General features: G+C 54.4%; 1 protein-coding gene across 1 annotated transcript; it reads left to right on the top strand.

The window, feature by feature from the left end:
* Positions 1-4,303: 4,303 nt before the first annotated feature.
* On the top strand, positions 4,304-8,619 carry PLK5 (polo like kinase 5 (inactive)). The gene is made up of 11 exons (XM_055566769.1): positions 4,304-4,415; positions 5,022-5,135; positions 5,282-5,398; positions 6,037-6,166; positions 6,262-6,349; positions 6,448-6,543; positions 7,173-7,371; positions 7,502-7,628; positions 7,785-7,861; positions 7,999-8,084; positions 8,322-8,619. The coding sequence occupies exons 1-11, from the start codon at positions 4,305-4,307 to the stop codon at positions 8,401-8,403; spliced, it is 1,227 nt and encodes a 408-aa protein (XP_055422744.1). The 5' UTR covers position 4,304; the 3' UTR covers positions 8,404-8,619.
* The last annotated feature ends 9,917 nt before the right edge of the window (positions 8,620-18,536 follow it).

Here is an 18,536-nt window from a genome sequence, read left to right on the forward strand (position 1 = left end):
ATTGTGTCCCCTGCCCTGGCTGTGGCTATCCTTATTGCTCCTGACCCAGGGCCTTGGCTGGTCCTGAGCATCACGACAGGGAGCACCCACTGGTGTCTTCAGCTCCATCTCCTCCTCTGGATATCCCCTCTCTGACTCTGTCCACTCCCCCACTCTGGGTGTGGACATGTGTCTTAGTGTCACAGGTCAAAGGGGAGAGGTTGGAGTGACTGAGTCCAGGCTCTGCTTTGCTCTGGGGTAGGCAGAGAGCCCCTCAGAGACTCCCACTCCACATCCTTCCTGTCCCAGCAATACTTCATCACTCTCCAAGCTGCAGTCAGACCACATGTGGGAGACATTCCAAGTTGCACGTACAGACAATGAGCATCCAGGGTGGAGGCCCCAGCTAATGAGGGGCTGAGGCCAGGGGTCCACACACTCCCCATCCTCCCCGTGGACAGGCAGCTCTGGGGAACCATCTACCCCTTTCCTCAAGGGCCCATAGTGGCTTCCAAGTCCTGCCCTGACTCATCCTCCTGGGCCCATCGCTCCTGCTCTTCAAATCAACTCACTGCACTAAGCCCTTGCTTCAGGCTCTGCTTTTGGGAGAGGCCAGACTGAGACAGGGGAGGAGAGACAAGCTGCCCATGTGAGTCTCCTGCTGGCCTGGACCAGGCCAGAAAGAGGGAGTAGACAAGGGGTATGGGGTCCTCCGAACTGAGCCCCAGGCTCCAGGAGAACAAATAGGGGCCTCAAAGGAGAACCAGAAAGATGGGGTGAGAATGATGGGAGAAAAGCCTACAGAGACGTGTCTGGAGGACGTGAGAGGACAGAGCTTCTAGAAGGAGCCAATGACAGTGGGCTCTGGGAATCTGGGAGAGATAAGGACGAGGTCTGTTCCTGTGGAAACTCAGGGGACATGGCACCTAGCCCCCATCACTCCTGCCAGCTGGGCCAGTCTCAAGGCAGCAGGCACTGCAGTCATGGGGTCCCCTCCTGCCCGCTCCGCTCATGGGGCCTGTCCCTGGAGACCTGCAAGGTCTGGCTGAGGGCTCCTAAGTACAGACAAGCACGAAAAAGGGAGTCCACTGCACTTCAAAGTCCAGGAGACCAGAGGCTAGAGAGGGACCTAGGAGCCGGGCTGAGTTATGCCTATGCCTGTCCACCTGCTCCCGTCTGGTTCTGGAAGGAATGAGTCACACCACTGTGGACCCCAAAGCCGACCCAGCCCACCCCCTGAGGAAGGCCTCCCTAGCCCAGCCCCAGTGCTGTCTCAGCAGCCACCCCCTCCACCTGCGGCAGGTATTATATTTTGAGCAAGGCTCTGTGGTGCTTCTCCCAGGAAATCTGCTGAGTCTGGGGAGTTATCTCAGGTCAGAGAAAGAACAGACTGGAGACAAACCAAGCCTGTGGCCTGGAGCAAGGGGGCTCAGGGGGCTGTGTGGCCAGCCTGGGGCCCCAGCCCACAACTCCTCAGCCTCCTGAGCCCCAGGCAGGTGTCCGCATGGGAGGGTCAGGCTGCCCCACTGAGCCCCCTACCCCAACACTGGCCCCTTTGCAAAACTACAATTCTTAGCTTGCCACACACATGAGGCTTCAGTTTGCTCATCAGTAAAATGCGGGTCTTGGTCAGCCCCTAAGGCTGAGGGCTTCTTGGGTTGTGGTATCTAATATGGTTTTCACTTTTGATTGTGGCAAAATATACATCACGCAAAATTCACCATCGTCACCATTTTTGAGAGCACAGCTCGGTGGCATTAAACACATTCAGACTGTTGTGTAACCAGCCCCACCATCATCTCCAGAACTTTCTCATCTTCCCAAATGGAAACTGTGACCCCATGAAACGCTGACTCCCCGTCTCCTCCCCCACCCCCTGGCCCCACCATCTACTTCCTGTCTCTGTGGCTCTGACTCCTCTAGGGACCTTCCATGAGTGGAATCAGACAGCATGTGTCCTTCTGGGTCTGGCTTCTTTCATTGAGCATCTTGTCTGCAAGGTCACCCATATTGTATCAAGCGTCAGGATTTCCTTCCTTTTTAAGGCTGAATAATATTCCCCTGTGGGCTTGGAGCATGTTTTATTTATCCATCACCTTTTGATGGACACCCACGCTATTTCCACCTTTTGGCTGTGTGAATATGGCTGCTACGAGCATCTAAGTTTTTCCTTTTATGATAAAGTTTTCCACTCTAGAGTGCTGAGGGAGGGCATCCCTGCTGAGGGGGGTGCAGGCTGAGGATGGAAAGTCTCCCTAGTCTGGTGGAGGAGGCTTAGCCAGGAAAACAACAGGCTGCTGGGCGACTGGGGCAGAGTTGCTGTCTGCAGAGGGTGTCAGCTGACAGCCCTGCTGGGAGGCGCCGGGCCAAGAACTTGGGATTTCTTTTCCCAAGGTGGCTTCTAGGGGTCCAATGGGCTCAGCTTCCTGCCCCAGTGTGAGAGCTCTTCCTGTGCTCCTGGGGCCACCAGGGAAGGAGCCAGGGAGTAGTACTGGGGGGGTCAGGGGCTCCGGATCCCCCAACCTGCACTCCAGGCTGAGCACAGCCACAGTCCGGCGACTGGCTCCCATATGCCTTCCTAAGCCTCGGTTTCCTCATCTGTAACATGGGGCTAAGAACAGCCCCAGTCTCCGGGATGAGCCACTGTCTGGAAGGGGTCTGGGTTTCTGACACTGGCCTCCAGAACTGGCCCAGACCCCTGACTTTGGTTAAGTCTGGGTGATCTCCTGACCACAGATTCCTGAGGGCTAGGCAGGTCTGTCTTGGGCACACAGAGCCCAGCACAAGCTTCACACACTAGTAAGTGCTGGACAAATAGCTGAATTAGCAGGTGGCAGAGGTGTGACCCTGAGAGGAACCTGGATTCCTGCCTGCCCATGCAGATTCCAGGGCAACAGTGACGTGACAGCTCAGACCCACGGGCCCCCCAGCTGCCCTCCTCCGGTCACACTGCACCTGATTCTCATTAGCAGGGGACTCGGGCTCCCCAGACGCAGTCAGCTGGGCCCCACCCCCCCACCCCGCACTGGCCTGGAATCCTTGACCCTGGCACTGAGGCCAGCCCCCCTGGAAAGGTGCCAGAGGCTGGCTCCCATCAAATGCACTGAGGCACCCTTAGAGTTCCCCATGCCCTGGGCACCCCCATTTGACATGCCAGGTGGACATCTGACTACACAGAAGGTGCTTCCTATCCCTGGTGGCTTGGATGGGCCGGACTCTGAAATCTGGTCTCTGGAAAATTCCAAGGCCTAATCCCAGCCAAACAGAGCCCTCCTAACCCCTCCCCATTCATTGTGTTATGTAACGTATGGGTATTAATTCTGAAGCATCTGGAGGCAGCTGCCTGGATTCAAACCCAGCATTGCCCCTTCCTGGCTGGAGAAGTGAGTTTACCTCCCTGGGCCTCAGTGTGTTCATCTGTGAAATGGGGACAAGGCCAGTACCCAGGTCTCAGGATCAGTGAGAGGGTGACTTGAGACAGCGAAAGTGTGAGGCACAGCTCAGAGGTGCCACCATAGTTCCACGGGGCCCAAGCCTGCCCTCTTGTCCTCTGTCCGCCTGCCTCTCCATGGCTGCCCAAGCCAGAGCCAGGAGTCACCAACCCTAGTGCCTCTCCTTTAGTCCCCAAATCCTGCTCCTCATACCTAGTGTCCATTATGCACAGCAGCTTCCTAGCAGTGCCCCTCTGGGCTGCACTGCCCTCCCCACCAGCCCCAGTCCCAGAGATATTAGGCTTCTTCCCCTTCCTCTCTCTTCCTCTGAACCCTGCTGTGGCTCCCCAGGACCGAGATGATCAAGCTTCACATTGTCATACAGGCAGGCCCCAGGGACCTACCTATCTGCAGCAGTCCCATGAGTGTATTCAGGACGACTAGACTCGAACCTCAAGTGTACCTTGAGGGGAGCCCCGCTAAACACTCATTCCCACCCACCCTTCCTTTTGAGGCCTCGAGAGAATGAGACAAACCTTCTGACCTCAGTTTCCTGCTCAGAGAAATGGGCGCGTGGACAATTCACAGCTTGGCGGGAGGCGCAAGGTCGGAGAAGCCAGCGAGCCGAGCGCGCGCAACTGGCGCGGGGTTTACGTGCAGGATGCCAGCGCCGCTCTGGTCCCTGGAACTCCCGCCAGCCCGGTGTCCCCGCATGCCCACAAGCCCCCACGCGCCCGCCCCCTCCCGTACCGGCCGCCCGGAGCGTCTGGACTCCACCCCTCCCCCCTCGGCCAATAAGAGGCGCCCCAGTAGCGCGCGGCCCCTGGAGCAGCGCTGTGCGCGGTGGTCGCGCCCGAGGCTGCGCCAGTGCGCCAGCCAGGCCCCCAGGGAGGGATGGATCCCCGGCCGCCGCGGCGGCGGCGCAGTTGCTGCCCGCTGGTCTCCGTCTTCCTGCGCGACCCAAGCTCGGGGCGCGTGTACAGGCGCGGGAAGCTGATCGGCAAGGTGGGGACTCCAGCACTCCAAGTCCGCGGCAAGGGGGCTGGGCGGAGCGGGGGTCCCAGCCCGGCGGAGCGCAAGCGAGATCTCGACCCGCAGATGAGCCAGTGTGTGCCCTGGCTTTTGTCTCTGCGTGTCCGCGTGTCTGCGGGAGTTTGGAGGCTGGCGCGGGGCTGGCGTGGGTGGATGCCCGGGTCTGCGATGTACTCGCTGTGCGGCGCGCGTTGTGTGGCGGGAACCGGTGTTGGGCGTGCAGTGCTGTGTCGTGGGTTATGTGTCCAGGGTATGGGTGTGTTGTGTGTTTTTGAGCCTTGGTGCGGACTCAGACTCTGTTTTGTTGTCCCTGTGCGTGAGTGTCTGCGTTTGTCATAGGTCTGTGCTTTCTGTGTGCGGGCGTTGTAGCGTGTGTCTGGGTACTGTGTTGGGGTTCTGTGGACTCAGGGTGTCCAGGCATGGAGGCGTCTGTGATGTATCTGTGTGCCTTCGTGTTCATCTGTGTTGTGTTGCTTTGGGGATCCAGGTAGGAAGGTGTGAGCTGTGTGTGTGTGCGAGGAGGCCTGGCCATCTGTCCTCACACCTGTATGCACCCAGCTTGACTCTCCTGCCCTGCAGGGCGCCTTCAGCCGCTGCTACAAGCTGACCGACATGTCCACCAGCGCTGTGTTCGCGCTCAAAGTGGTGCCTCGCGGAGGGGGCGGGGCTGCGCGGCTACACGCCCGCGGCAAGGTACTCTCTGCGCGTCAGTGCCCAGGAGCCCCAGAAGCGGGTCCCCAGAGAGGTCCCTGCCCTGGGGTGTGGAGCTCGCCTGTGGGGCATGAATGCCTCGGGTGTGGGTGCCTACCGGGTGTATACACATGGTGCCCTGCCTGCAGGTGGAACGCGAGATCGCTCTGCACAGCCGCCTGCGACATCGCAATATCGTGGCCTTCCACGCCCACTTCGCTGACCGGGACCACGTATACATGGTGTTGGAATACTGCAGTCGCCAGGTGCGGGGGCAGAGTAAGAGGGAGGCATGTCCCCTCCCACCCGTGTCTGCTGAGCTCATCTGTGTCCCCCCATCCTTGTCTGTCTCTCCTTACCTGTTTTAACCTGAGACCACACCAGGCCCACCTGTGCACCTCTGCCCACCCAAAGGCTCTCTTGACCCACCTAGGCACATCTTAGCCCATCTGTGCATCTCCTGTACTCAGCCAGGCCCCACTTGCCCACACCTGTCTCCAACTGGGCAGCCCTGCCCCCTTCCCCAGGTTCAGGGCTCCCAGGGCCACTCCGTGGTGCAGCCCAGAGCCCAGATGTCTGATTGGCAGGAATGCCCATTCCTGGACCCAACTGAACTTAGCTGCACCTTCACAGACCCCTTGAACTCAGCCCACTTAAATACACCTAAGCTCACCTGTGCCCAGCGTGTACCCAACCTTGTGTTCATCTCTGGCCTACAAGCTCATTGTGGCCCCTCCGTCCACTGAACTCTTGTGCTCATCCTCGGGCTCAGAGCTCACCAATGCCCATGCCACAATCAGCCACGTTCACCTGGGCCCGGCTGAATTTTCCTTTGCCTTCTTGGGCCCCTGGAACTCACCTGTGTCTCCTCGACGGTGGTGTGGCACCTGTCGCGCCCCTGCAGTCGCTGGCCCACGTGCTGCAGGCACGGCAGACGCTGACGGAGCCCGAAGTGCGCTACTATCTTCGAGGCCTGGTCCGCGGCCTGAGCTACCTGCACCAGCGGCGCATCGTCCACCGGGACCTGAAGCTCAGTACGGCCTGGGCGGCGCTTCGGGGCGGGGTGAGGGCGGGGCTTCCACTGAAGCCACGCTCCTTCCTTACTGCCCGCTGCGTCCCCTTCCACAAGGTAACTTCTTCCTGAACAAGAACATGGAGGTGAAGATCGGAGACCTGGGGCTGGCCACCAAGATAGGGCCAGGGGGCCGCTGCCACAGGTGACTGCAAGCTCTGAGCCGGCTCTCTGGGTGGGTGCAGGTGGGCCTGGTCTGGTGTGGGGGCCCCCAGTCTTCCTGAGCCCCCGTTATGCCCCCAGAGTGCTCTGCGGGACCCCAAACTTCCTGGCTCCGGAGGTAGTGTCCAGAAACGGACATTCCTGCCAGTCGGACATCTGGGCTCTGGGCTGCATCATGTGAGTCGCCCTGGGAGCCCCAGGCCTGGGGAAGGAGGGCAGAAATGCCCAGGTGGGGACAGGCACCGGCAGGTAAGGACAGGTGTAAGCATATACGGAGGAGGTTGAGTGTGGGGACAGGCAGGTATGAGCAAACAGAACCTCAGTGTATGCAGCTGGGGGCAGGCAGGAGCAGGCACCTGCCATCACTTGAGCCTACAGGTATGAATAGGGATTCAGGAGGGTGTATGTACAGCAGAGGACGGATTTGAACATGCCCAGAGGTGTGGACAGGTGTGTGCAGGTGTTAGGTACACAGGCAGATCAGGACATTTGTACCGACGTGAGGTATATGCAGGATTGGAACAGGTGCGAGCAAGCATAAATTAAAACTGGAAAGGTCTATGCAGGTGTCCAGGTGTAACCCAGGTGCAGGCAGGTGTACAGACAGATGCTGGTGTCTTCTGTGCAGACAAGAATGACTAGGTGAGAGTGGACACAGGGCGGGTGTGAGAAAATGAGTGTGAAGCAGGAATGGTGTCAGGGATTGAGGGTAGGGGTGCACAGGTAGGTGTGAACCAACCCTGGATGCCCAGAATAGATCCAAGCAGGATCTATTCTGCCCTGCTTCCTGCCTCCGACCCGGCCAGGTACATGGTGCTGACTGGCGTCCCTCCCTTCGTGGCGGCTCCCCTGTCGGAGATGTACCAGAACATCCGAGATGGCCGCTACCCTGAGCCTGCACACCTGTCTGCCAACGCGCGCCGCCTCATCGCCCGCCTGCTGGCCCCCAACCCGGCCGAACGGCCCAGCCTGGACCACCTGCTGCAGGATGACTTTTTCACTAAGGTGTGGGGTGTCAGGGGGACAGGGCGGCCCCTCTATGGGGTGTCTCAGCAGTCCTAGGTGAGGGTCAGGACCCCCAGGTAGCACAGGTACTCAGAAGCAGCCTGTTGACCTCCAGCTCCCCACTCTAAAGGGCTTCACCCCGGACCGGCTGCCACCCCACTGCTGCCACAGCCCGCCCATCTTCGCCATCCCCCAGCCTCTGGGCAGACTTTTCCGAAAGGTGGGCCGGCTGCTACTGCCCCAATGCCGGGCGCCCTGTGAGTACCTCTCCTTCCCCCGTCACCTGCTCCTCCCTGCCCTGCATCTCACACACCTGTCATATCCCTTCCTGCTCTGAAACCATCTCCACGGCAGATGCTCTCCATGTGGGGCCAGGCTCTGCCCCCACCCCCAAATCCTTGTGCCCCCTGCAGGCCCCTTGGCTTCTCAGGAGGCCTCAGGTCCTGGAGAAGATGGTTCAGACCCTGACTCCATGGAGTGGGGCAGTGAGGTGAGGGCCAGGAGCGGGGAGGTAGTGGGGAATGCAGAGGGCATCCTCACAGCTGGCTGGGCACGGGAAGTCACGAGGTCTCCATGGGGAGGCCAGAGCCCGCCACCAATTCCCAACATCTGTTGCTCCCTCCCCAGGACTCCCTGTTGGAGAGTGGGGCTCTGTGCCCCCGAGGTCCCCATCCAGCTGCTGGCCCAGGGGACCCTCCAGAGTGCCCCGGCAGGTGAGCACGCTCCATCCTAGACAGGAACTGTGGGCAGGGGTGAGGGTTGTGAAGTGGGGGGTGAGGATTGTGCCTTGCTAGCATCACAGCCCTTGTCCTGGCCTCAGTTTCCCCACCTGTAAAGTGTGGACAGTGTCTGGATTCCTGGGTTGAACATGGGACTTTTCTGGATGTGGGAGCTGGGGGTGGGGTTGTCCTCCAGATCCTGTGCCCCTCAACAGAGATCTGTCTCCCCAGGACCCCAGGGGAGTCCAAGGCAGGGGGTAGAGGAAGCCATCAGGAACCTGCAGCTCTGCCTGGATTCGGGCCCCCCAGGTAGGGGCGGCACAAGATAACGTGAGATTTGCTGAGAAGCCCAGAAGACAGACTTCTGGCTTCCCCAGCCCGCCCCCTGGGCTGCTGGATTTCCCTAGGCTCCCCATTCCCGCCTTTTTCCTCTTCCAAGGATTCCATCCGGGCTGCCACAAGGGCTTGAGCTATTTTATTTTTAATGCCAAAAAAAAAAAAAAAATGCTTAATGAAATAAAGCAAAGCCCTGCAGTGTTTTGGACCTTACACATGTTTCAGATTTATTCATTGCTAAAAGTGGCTGTGACCCCAGGGTCCCCCAGTCCTCTTCCCTCAAGGCAAGAGTTGCTTGGGTTGTCTTTGTTTTTCGTCCACACCATGCATTATGCAGGATCTTAGTTCTCCCTATCAGGGATTGAACTAGCTCCCCCTGCAGTGGAAACACAGAATCTTAACCACTGGACCGCTAGGAAGCCTCAAGAGTTGGTTTTCTATGCCCTGGACCTTTCTTCCCATCTCCTGTGCCTCCACCAGGCCCCTCCAGGAACCCCCCATCATGTCACTTCCTCCTTGTGCCCAGCCATGCAGGACCCCCCAGGAGAGCAGCAGCCTGTTTTCTGGGCCCCCAAGTGGGTGTACTATTCTAGCAAGTATGGCTTTGGCTACTAACTGTCAGACGGTGGGAACAGGGTCTTGGTTCGAGATAGCACCCACATGGCCCTGCACCCCCCAGGGGGAAAAGTCATGGAGTTCCTACCCGCTGTGGGGCCAAGCCCTCCCTGCCTTCGCCTTTCTTCATTCACTCAAGTATTTAATAAATACCTACTGTGCATACCTACAGGTGCTTACTGCCTGCTGGGGGAGAACAATGCTAAACAAATGAATCACTAAGTTGATTTTGATGGCAGTTTTCTGAAGAAAATAAAGCAGATGAGATGACAGACTGCGGGGGTGGAGGCAAATCCACAGAGTGGTTGTGGAGGGAGGGGGTTTCTGGGGAAGTGATGCTCAGGTGAGACAGAAAGGATGAGAAAGGGCCTGTCGGGAACAGCATCAGAGGCACAGAGAACAGCATGTGCAGAGCCTCCAAGATGGGACCCAGTGCGGTGGGTTTGAGGAGTGGCATGGAGGCAGACATGAAGTCACAGAGCCTCACAGGTGACTGCTGGGGTTGGGGACAGGAAGGAGGAGTCTGACTTGTACTTTTATTAACAGGAGACCAGCAGGGAAGTGGCTGGATTAGCTGGGTGGACAATGGTGGTGACTTGGGCTGGGGTGGTGGCTGTGGAGGGGTGAGCAAGGGCTGCAATCTGGGTGTAGTTTGCAGGTTTGTGGGGGGGATGGAGCAGCAACCAGGCAAGAAGGGAAGGTGGCAAGAGGGCAGATGTGGGGAGCCATCAGGATCTCAGCATGGACAGCCAAGTCTGAGGCGCCATGGGTCTGGAGTTTAGGGCCAGGGTTGGGACTGGATGGACAGAGAGGGCTTGAACCCTGCAGAGCTGGTTTCAAATCATGGTCCAAGGGTCTACAGGAGCAGGTGTCCTCGGGTGTGAGCTGCCCAGGATGGAGCCCCTGACTCCATGGTCACCGCCCTGTGCCCCCCCAACAACAACCAGGTAAGCTATGCGCCCCACTTGGGAAAGCTGCAGATGTTTACCCTGAGGAATGAGCCCAGCCTCCTGGGCGCCCTGCTGTTCCCCAGGCCTGCTGTGCTTCCTGGTGTCCAAGCAGGTGGTGCTGCTGCTCTTCAGCGACAGGATGGTGCAGGGGACCAAGGGGCCCCCTCAAATGGGCCTCGTGTGTTGCATGCTTTTGGGAGAAAGCCCTAGGAAGCAGTTGGCTCCTGGTGGAACCAGGAACTGAGACTTATGACTCCCAAGCATAAAACTGGAAATAAAATGTGTTCAAATGATGGCAGAATGTCACTGGGGATCATGGTCCCATGTGGTCACCGGTAGCAGCTGGCAAAATGTCATCTCATTGCAGAATCAGTTGTAGGTTTTCCTGAGCGATTCTGGCAATCTCTGAGAAATTGTAGCCGCTCTTAAAACAGACTTCCAATGCAGTAGTATACAATCCTTACTAGCATCTTAGAAAAATTTGTATGATTTTATTTTATAGTGAAAACCCCATCTCTGTTTAGACCAGAGTGCCCTGACCTGGGCTGGATCTCAGAGGGCAGGATTGGCTTCAAATGGCCATGCCCAGTGGCAGGGAGAGCTGGCACCAGTGAGGAGCTGCTGTTCCCCAGGACACAGGCTTGAGTAGGAGGTCTAACTGGGTGGTTATGGGCAGGGGGTCCTATCTGAGCCTTGGTCTCCCTGTCTACATGGTAGAGCCCTGGCTCCTGGCCTGGAGTCCCCATGGGTGGGGCAGCCACTGAAACTCAGGTCAGGGCGCCCTCAGTCTCCTGTCCACTTGCGCTCCAAAGGCCAGGGCCCCTTCTCCCTTCCACCCCAGCTTCTCCCCACATTGGCAGGTCAGCAGCAGCGGAGATCAGGAACAACTTGTGCTGAGCAGGGGTGGTGAGGAGCTGCTGCTCACAGTCTGGGAACTGGGCCAGCCTGGCACCTCCTACCCTCTGGGTATCCTCTGGGGCCATGGCTGTGCCCCAGGCACCCACCAGCACCTTCAGCATGCCATCCTCATGCTACAGAGCATCTAGCGATCCCGAGGGTCAGAGTAGACCTCTGCATGTTGATGGACCCAGGACCCAGGGTCCATTTCTGCTCCCGTTGCCCTCCTTTCCCCGCTGAGTGACGTACTTGGGGGCAGCATAGGGAGTGTGCAAGGGGTGCGGGGGCCTCGCCTCACCTCTAGACATGACTGTTCAACCCAGACTTGTGTCTGGATTTGTTCTTTTTTCATTAAAGGAGACTTGACTCTGCAGTCTGCCCCATCTGCCTCTCTTTGAGGCATTTGAGGAGCTTTGGCAAAGGGGCACCCAAACCCGGCATGATTTGAGCCCACCGCTCTCTGTGACACAGATAGACGGGCCAGATTTTCACCAACACAGAAATCCTTACCAGAGTGGGGTTCTGCCATGACCAAAACTCTCAAGTATGGAACACTGCTTAACGGATGGGCAGGCAAGACATGGATGGGGAGGCTGGGAAAATGGTGACCTCTGTCACGCCAGGGCAAGACATTTGGCACCTTTGCCCTGGGGAGGACCAGAGTGGGGTGGGGCGTGTGTGCTCCTAGAGCTGGAGGCTCTGGTGGATGGACAGCTGGCCGTTACGTGCGAGAGGATAGTGTCAGAAAGATGAGTTCAGGAAAGAGCTGGGCGGCGAGCCAACAGAAACGAGAGAACTCAGAGGCTTGAGTCTGGCTGGTCTGGAAAAGACAATTACTTCCTGAACCCAGATTGTAGGAGGAGGTGTTCTTCAATCCATCAGGCTCCCTGTGCTGGGTCAGGATCAGGTTGAGTGAAGCAAATCCCAAGGCTTTTTGTTTTGTTTTTAAGATTTTTTTTGATGTGGACCATTTTTAAGGACTCTGTTGCATGTGTTACAATATTGCTTCTGTTTTATGTTTTGGGTTTCTTGGCCATGAGGCATGTGGGGTCTTAGCTCCCCAACCTGGGAGGTTCCAATCCCAAGGTTTTGAACAAAGGTTCTGAGCCCTTTGATGACATCCTTGCCACCTGGTGTGGCTGCCTGTGGAGGCGGGAGGTTCCAGCCCATCTGCTGTGTACAATGGGCAGATGTCTCAGGGGCTGGAGACGTGGCCAAGGCAGAGCTGCAGCCCTCGTTCAGGTGGCCCCTCACAGCCCTGGGAAGGATCCCAGGGCCCACAGGCACCCACCCGCAGGCAGGGCACAGGGGCAACTGAAGAGGGACAAGACCTGCGCCAGGCCACCGAGCAGGTCAGAGTTGGGAACCTGAGTCCACCCCCTGGCAGGCTTTTCCCTTTGAACTGCCTGCTTGGAAAGAATCAGTGCAGGAGACCCAGGCTCAGTCCTTGGGTGGGAAGACTCCTTGGAGAAGGGAATGGCAACCCACTCCAGTCTTCTTGCCTGGAGAATTCCATAGACAGAGGAGCCTGCTGCTGCTGTTGCTGCTAAGTTGCTTCAGTCGTGTCCAACTCTGTGCGACCCCATAGATAGCAGCTCACCAGGCTCCCCTGTCCCTGGGATTCTCCAGGCAAGAACACTGGAGTGGGTTGCCATTTCCTTCTCCAATGCATGAAACTGAAAAGTGAAAGTGAAGTCGCTTAGTCATGTCCAACTCTTAGTGACCCCATGGACTGCAGCCTACCAGGCTCCTCCGTCCATGGAATTTTCCAGGGAAGAGTACTGGAGTGGGGTGCCATTGCCTTCTCCACAGAGGAACCTGGCATGCTACAATCCACTGGGTCGCAAAAAGTCACCTGCTATCAGTTTCCAAATTGCAACCTGACATATGAAGCTAAATCCCCAGGGCTGATGCCTCTCATCTCTGGTCCTCTTCCTTCCTGGGGAGGAGGCCCCAGCAAGGTTCTCTGGATCTTTCTATCCATTTTCAGGCACTTATGCTTCTGTGGCTTCCCTGGTGGCTCAGCTGGTAAAGACTCTGCCCACAATGTGGAAGACCTGAGTTCAGTCCCTGGGTTGGGAAGATCCCCTGGAGAAGGGAATGGCTACCCACTCCAGTATTCTGGCCTGGAGAATTCCACGGACTGTATAGTCCATGGGGTCTTGAAGAGTCAGACAGGACTGAGTGACTTTCAGTATGTTCCTATGGAAAAATAAACCATCAGTGTTGCTCTTTTTCTCAACACTATGACTCGGTGCATTCCTGCCTCTGGGTGGAAAGACCCAGCTGGTGATTTTGTGGAAGAAGGGAGTAAAGGGAGGGAACGAAGGGGCTGGGGGTCCATCAGGGGAGGTCACAGGCCTGAGTGTGGTCAGACCTGGGAAGAGAAACTGTTCTGCATAAAAGAGGGAGCGTTTAGAATCTCCCTGGACTCCCTGGAGAACCCGGAGGAATGGGGTGTGAGCAGAGAAGTGCATAAACCATGTGTGGATTGTGTTGTTGTTGTTTTTTTTTTTTTTTACTTTGCTACTATTATTACTACTGAGGTAACATAACATGAAATTCACCATTTTAAAGGGTAAAGCTCCATGGCACTGAGTGCATTCACACTGTTGTACAGTCACCACCCCTGTCTAGTTCCAGAACAGTCCATCACTCCAGAAGAACACCTGTCCTCATCAGCAGTCACTCCTCACCCCCTCCACTTCCACAGCCCCTGACAACCAAGAACCCACTCTCTGTGCCTGTGGATCTGCCTGGAGATCCACATTTCCCATTTTCTGTTCTGGACATTTCCCATCAACAGAATCACATGCTGTGTGGCCTTTTGTGTTTGGCTTCTCTCACCGAGTATCATATTCTTTTTTTTTAATTAAAAAAAAAATTTTATTTATTTGGCCTTGCTGCATAGCATGTGGGATCTTAGTTCCCAGACCAGGGATGGAACCCATTCCCTCTACAGTGCAAACCTGCAGTCTTAACCACTGGACCTCCAGGGAAGTCCCGAGCATGGTATTTTCAAGGTCCATCCACACTGCAGTGTGTCAGAACGTCACTCTTTTTCCTGGCTAATACTCTAATGTATAAACGGATGTTTCAAGTCACTCAGTTTGGGGGTGATGCATTATCCAGCAATAGCTAACTAATACACATGCCAAAACATGAAAAGGACCCAGCCCCTTTTCTGCCCAGAACATTTGTTTCTGGGAGTGGAGGGGAGGCAAAACATCCACAGTCCATTTAACTGTGCATCTTGCAAAATGACCTACCTAGAGTATTTATTTCCATCTGTTTGTGGGCGTAAGAACAGCAACAATCTGTGAGAATCGCCCACACCCTGAGCCTACAATGGTGGTTTATTAAAAATAAACCAACCACGGAATATATTAATTTCATAACCTCCCAGGCCGATTCTTATTTCTAGGTATGAGAACTTCGAGAGATGGCAAAGTGCCCACACCACCATCACACTGAAAATTTCTGGAATCTTCTTCAGAGAGGTTAACTGTGTGTCTTAAGAGATAAAATTATTAGAAGAATTATTAGCCTCACCTTTTGGGGCATTTACAACGGGCTGGAGCCTCATGAAATGGAAATGAATTCATTCCAGGGATGACCAGGCCTTTTTTTTTTTTTTTTTTTTTTTTTTAAGAAACCACGGAAAGCCTATTTAAACCTGAAAAGTGAGGGAAAATTTGGCTTCACTCAATTCTACCCTTTTCCCCCAATCTAAAGCGTCGGTAGAACCCTGCCTCTGGACTACCTCTTCATTGGTCTGTGGGAGCATGTGTCACGATGCCTCCTCCAATCACCAGCAAGTGAGGCGGGACCAGGGCTGTAGCATCCCGGGCAGGCACGTTGGTTGGTGCCATGGCAACCTGGTGTGCCATCACAAAGCCTCTCGGGCTCCAGGTCCTGACTGCGGGCACCTGGTTCCCCATCTACTCTAATTCTCAAAGTTCACCTGAGTGCTTTCCCCTCCCCATTTAACAGATGAGAAAAACTGAGGCACATGGGTTGCTAGCAGAACAGCTGTAAGTAGGTCAACCTGAATCATATCAGACTGCCTCACTGAAGAGTTTAAAAAAATTCTGATGACTCGGTGGAATCATGCTGAACAAAAAACAAAAACAAAAACAATGTCACAGTCTCATATACTGTAAGATTATGTTTATATAGCACTTTTGAAATGATATCCTTTTTGAAATGGAGGACATTTGAGTGGTTGCCAAGGTTAGGGAAATAGGCCACTGTGGTGGTGTATACATGTACCTACCCTACTGATACAACTGTAGACAACTAAATACACACACATACACAAACGCAAGAAAAACTGAGGAACTTGGAAATCTGATTTAGATATAAATGTATCCTGGTTGAGGTACCGACTGTCGTTTTGCAGACACAAACTTTGCGGGAGACTGGACAGAGTGTATAAGGGATAAGCATTATTTCTTAAAACTCCAGGGGAATCTACAATGATCTCAATAAAAATTTCAATTAAAAACTCTGTTTTGGACTTCCCTGGCACTGCAGTGGTTGAGACTCCTCGCTTCCATTGCAGGGGTGCAGGTTTGATCCCTGATCCGGGAACTATGATCCCACATGCCAGCATACCTCGACGAAAATTAAAAATAAAACCGAAAAACTCTGTTCCTTGGTTCCTCAATAAATTAAACATAGGATTACCAAATAATTCAGCAATTTTATTCCTAGGTCTCTATGCAACTAAGCCTGTGTGCCTCAACTACTGAAGCCAGTACTCAGCAATGAAGACCTAGCACAGCCAAATTTTTTTCTTTAATTTTTTAACACAAAAACAATTTAAAAATTCATCCTCAAGGATGAATGGATAACAAAAGGTGGTCCATATATACACTAGAGTATTCTTCAATCATAAGAGGAGAGAAGCCCTGACCCTCCCTACACTGTGGATGAAACTTGAGAACACAATGCTCAGTGAGGGAAGCAGACACACGAAGACACACAGGGTGTGATTCCACTGATGGAAGATGTCCAGAACAGGCCGATCTGCAGACACAGATCCTGGTTGTCAGGGGCTGGGGGTGGGGAGTGACTGCTAATGGAGGTGGGATTTCTTTTTGGAGTGATGAGAATATGCTGGAATGAGACAGGGGTGATGGGTGGGCCAAATTGTGAATATACTCAATGTACACGTCAAAGTGGTAAATTTTGTTATGTTTACTACAATTGAAAAAAAAAAAATCCTGCTGCCCACATGGCACCCAGACTAATTATGGGGACTCAGGCTTTGATATTTTTTAAACTTCATCCACACTGAGGATCTGTGTTGGGAACCACTGGTTAGAGTACGTGAACAAGACATGAGAGCCAGATCTCCAGGGAATATGCGCCGGATGTAGATTGAAACCAACTGACTTGTAAACAATAACAATACACTCGAGGAAACGGAAATGCTGCCCAGAGAGTTACTGTTAAGAAATCAGCCTTACCATGAGGGCTCCCCTGGTGGTCCAGTGACTAAGACTCTGCACTTCCAATGGAGGGGGCCCAGGTTTGATCCCTGGTCAGGTAACTAGATCCCACATGTCTTAACTTTTTTTTAAAAAAAGTTATTGTTAACAATTTTAAGTTCTGATGGTGACATTGTGGCTACGTGTGTTACTCAGTAAGCATTCTGGCTTTGTGGACAAATGCAGTTTGCTACAGAGCCTGGTGGGGGTGGGGCAATTGGAGAGAAACAGCCAAGAATTGCTGGGGAATTTGAGAATTGGTTATTTGCTGAAGCTGGGTCCTTTGGATTGACCCTCTCTGCTTGGATTTACATGTGATGTTTCCAACACTAAAAAGTTTTACGAGTCAAGCTTAAGTCATTTTAGCTGGGACATGAATCCATCTTAAGGGTTGCTTGAAATAAACGAAAATCAGATGTTCCAACTCTGCAAGTGGAACCCTCCATGTGGGTGGGTATGTGGGGAGATTCCGGGACACAGCCTGTTCAGGGCCAATTTGGTCCAATCCCCGAGAAATGGGATGAACAGTTCTTACTGGGGGAGGGGAGGTTCCTGCCACCTGGGGAGACTTTAGAACATTTTCATCGTCAGAACTGGGAAAGGGGGGCTCCTGACATCGAATGGGGGGGGGGCAGAGATGCTGGTCAATCCCCGTAGTGTCCAGGATGCCCCTCAGAGGATGATCCATGATCCAGACCCCAAATGACCACAGTGCCTAGGAGGAGAACGTACATTAATTATCTAGAAAAATAAACTCCAAGCCCTACTCACACTGGACACCAGGGTAAATTCCCAATGGTCAGATGGTGTAAACCAGGTGGCTTCCAGCGTCTGTGTCACCTCCTCTCCCACTCAGGTGTGTATTTAAATGTGCGCAGTGTCTCAGGACCTCAGGCGGTTAGGGATCTGGTTAGGCTAAAGAAAAAACCCTCAGTTTCATTTGGGTAGCGGGGAGCGGTCCCTGTCGTGTATTCAGTCAGCAAACGTTTAGGGAGGGCCCACTGCGTGCCAGCGCTGAGTTGCTGAGCGATGGATTGTGGGCTGTGGAAGGGGACCGGCTTGTGTCCTGAGGAGCCCACAGACCTGGGCTAAGGGCAGTTACGCCCACTTTACATAAATAATGAGAGGGCTCTGCTGCTGTATCGGGCAGAGTGTAATGCGCGGCTTCGGCCACACGGTGGCGACAGAGAACGGGCAGTTCTGGTCCCTCCCGGCCGCTGGAGGGGCCCGGCTGGGGATGGCGCAAGGGGTTAGTAGCCTCAAAAGTACTTGGGGCTTTCTGGCTTCCTCCAGCTTCCGCCCTGGAGCAAACCCGCTCCTGGAATAGCAAGGATCAAGGCGCTCAGTCCATATCCATAAATGTGTGTGGAATTAATTCTGCTCCAGGTTCACGAACCTGCCAGTCCCCACCCCACATCCTGGTGTTGTTCAGTCCATGTCTTGTCCCAGCCTCTCGGAACCCACGGACTGCAGCACACCAGGCTCCACTGTCCCCGGCTATCTCCCTGAGTTTGCTCAAATTCATGTCCAGTTGAGTGGTGATGCCATCCAACCATCTTATCCTCGGCTGCCCCCTACTCCTCCTGTCCTCAATCTTTCCCAGCATCAGGGTCTTTTCCAATGAGCTGGCTCTTCACATCAAGTGGCCAAACCATAGCGTTGACTCTACAGACCTTTGTTAACAACCTGAGGTCTCTGCTTTTTAATATGTTGTCCACATCCTGTTAGGCTGCTCTGCACCTTTAAAGTCAGGGTGGAATTTAGGAACCACAGGAGGGACCTCTCCAGCAAATATGTGTCTCCCTGCAAATCAGTGGCTTCTCATCCCCCTCCATGCCTCATAGAGTTACCAATGAAGCAAATAAAAACATAATATGTTCTGTTAAATCTGAATTTCAGGTAAATAAGCGAATGATTATCAGGTAGAGGGGTGTCCCAGGCAATATTGGAGACAGATTTTGACTAAAAGTATGATCCACTGTGTATTAGAAATTCAAGTTCACTGGGTGTCCTCTGTCTTCTAGGATGCATTATTTCAGCTCTGGCCTCTGGCTTCGGTGTCCCTTGGACATGCCCTCATTCTCATGGGGTGTTTTGAGGATGTCCTTACTTTCTGGCACCGCAAGATGTCTAGGCTCATTTTGTAGTTTCCC

Source organism: Bubalus kerabau, chromosome 1, assembly GCF_029407905.1.
Source record: "Bubalus kerabau isolate K-KA32 ecotype Philippines breed swamp buffalo chromosome 1, PCC_UOA_SB_1v2, whole genome shotgun sequence".
NCBI lineage: Eukaryota > Metazoa > Chordata > Mammalia > Artiodactyla > Bovidae > Bubalus > Bubalus kerabau.